The sequence below is a fragment of the Vitis vinifera genome, chromosome 8 (genome assembly GCF_030704535.1).
Source record: "Vitis vinifera cultivar Pinot Noir 40024 chromosome 8, ASM3070453v1".
NCBI classification, from domain to species: Eukaryota; Viridiplantae; Streptophyta; class Magnoliopsida; order Vitales; family Vitaceae; genus Vitis; species Vitis vinifera.
The window spans coordinates 14293122-14295001 of NC_081812.1; the positions used below are offsets into that span (position 1 = coordinate 14293122).

Sequence of the window (1880 nt, forward strand, 5' to 3'; positions counted from 1 at the left end):
ATTTAAATATTTAGGCATTGCCCTACTTTTCAAAATTTCCTACTCAATCCTTTAGAGACTACCACCCGTGAGATTATTTGTAAAACAAAATTATTACCAATCTCTATCACCATAGTTATATTAATAGAAATTTGGGTTCACTGGTTAAATCTCTTGCCAAATTTTATTCAATTAATATTAAATATTCTAAACATGCCACAAAATTTTCAATTTACTCAAACAGAGAATTTTATTTGAAGCCATCATATTGATATACAAAAAGGTCACATAAAAATTTAGTCACTAGAGCTAGGGTTTCTAAGAAGCCTAATGTAGCTAGCCCTAGGATTGAATTGTGCACTACTCCCCGGCTGTCCATCGTATTGGTGGGCTTCTCACAGCAACCTCTCTGCTTTTGATTCATCACATGTCAGTGGAAGTTGCTTTCAGATGGTCTAGTTTGCACAATAAAACCAAACCATCAATAACTTGGAAATTATTCATTTGTGTAATTGCCCTTCTATATATCTTTGTAGACTTTTTTGTTTTTCCGCATGAGAGTCTTTTAAGTGTTTTTGTGAATAATGAAGGGAGCAAGTTTAAGCCATTTTACTTTCTCAGCCGTGACCATCCCCTTGCTAACACCTCAACTATATAGGAGAATATTTTGGCAATAATTTTCACTGGAAATTATAAACCAAAAAAAATGGCCTTATTCTTACATGTCAGTTTCTTGAGTTGAGTACAAACGTAAGGTAATCACTTGATTAAACGAAAATCATGACAACACAGGCACACTGCATGCAACATCACACCATATCCTCATTCATCAATCAACCCCTCAGTTCAGATGCATAAGGGTAATAACAGCCACTCCGATCGATACAACAAGTGGTGCATAGTGGAGGGTGCCCGTCGCACCAGAAGAATCAACAGAAACGGTGGTGGACGTTGAAGGAGCATGTGAATTAAGAGGAGTAGCCTTCTTAGGCTTTGCAGGTAGAGGAGCTGGTGCTGGTGCTTGAGGTCTGAGGATACCTTGCGCAAGGAGCACCTGGCTGATCTCATATACAGCAAGCTGACCATCACTGTATACTGTGCTGTCCACTGTTGTATTCACAAGCCCTGTTGTGATGTTCACCTGAGTTCCGTTGCCTATCACATTCAGTGGAAACTCCTCAGTATTAGCAGCTGCCTCTGTGTGCAGCGGGTTGCTCACGGTTTGGAACTGTGAGATAGTAAGGAAAGAATGTAGTACGTGGAATTTTGTCAGTGCGGCCTTCTGCTCGTCAGTGTATGAGTTCAGAGTACCTGTTTTGAGGTCTGCAAAGGCACTATCGGTTGGCGCAAATATGGTGAAGCCAGGGTTGGATTTTTTCTGAAGTTCACTGTTGATTTGGGAATCCATCTGGGTGCTCTTTAGTAGCCCAATGAAGGTGGTAAATTTACCGGCCTTTCCGAGAATTACATCGATATCGGTGGGACCTGAAGGTGACGAAGCTGGTGGTGAAGACTGACCAGAAGTTGTGGTGGCACCTGAAGGTGCTGCAGCCGGTGCCAAAGACTGACCATAAGTTGTAGTGCAGAGGAGGAAGAGGATCAACAGAAGAAGAGTTGGGGAGAGAAGCTGCTTCATCCTTTTTTTCAAGGCTCTTTTGGTGTAGAGTGGCAAAATTTGTTGCTTCCAGAAATTAGTGGAGACGAGTGATTTTGGATGAGTATGCATGGAGGGGAACGGGGTTTTATTTAGGGGGTGAGATGGGAAGTGAGCATGAAGTTGGTGCAAGGCTGCATTTGAAGTTGGCAAGAGAACCTCAATATCCCATCTATCTTTGTAAGGTAGAGGAAGAGAGAGATGGGATGTTGTTTTGTTAAAACATCCAGTATAGTTTGCTTCGCAA

At 41.6% G+C, this 1880-nt stretch overlaps 1 protein-coding gene across 1 annotated transcript; it reads right to left on the minus strand.

Moving 5' to 3' along the window:
- Window positions 1-820: 820 nt before the first annotated feature.
- LOC100246479 (fasciclin-like arabinogalactan protein 11) lies at window positions 821-1615 on the minus strand. The gene is made up of 2 exons (XM_019221539.2): window positions 1516-1615; window positions 821-1464 (listed from the first exon to the last, which is right to left on the minus strand). Exons 1-2 carry the CDS (start codon window positions 1613-1615, stop codon window positions 821-823), a joined length of 744 nt encoding a protein of 247 aa, XP_019077084.1.
- Window positions 1616-1880: the final 265 nt, after the last annotated feature.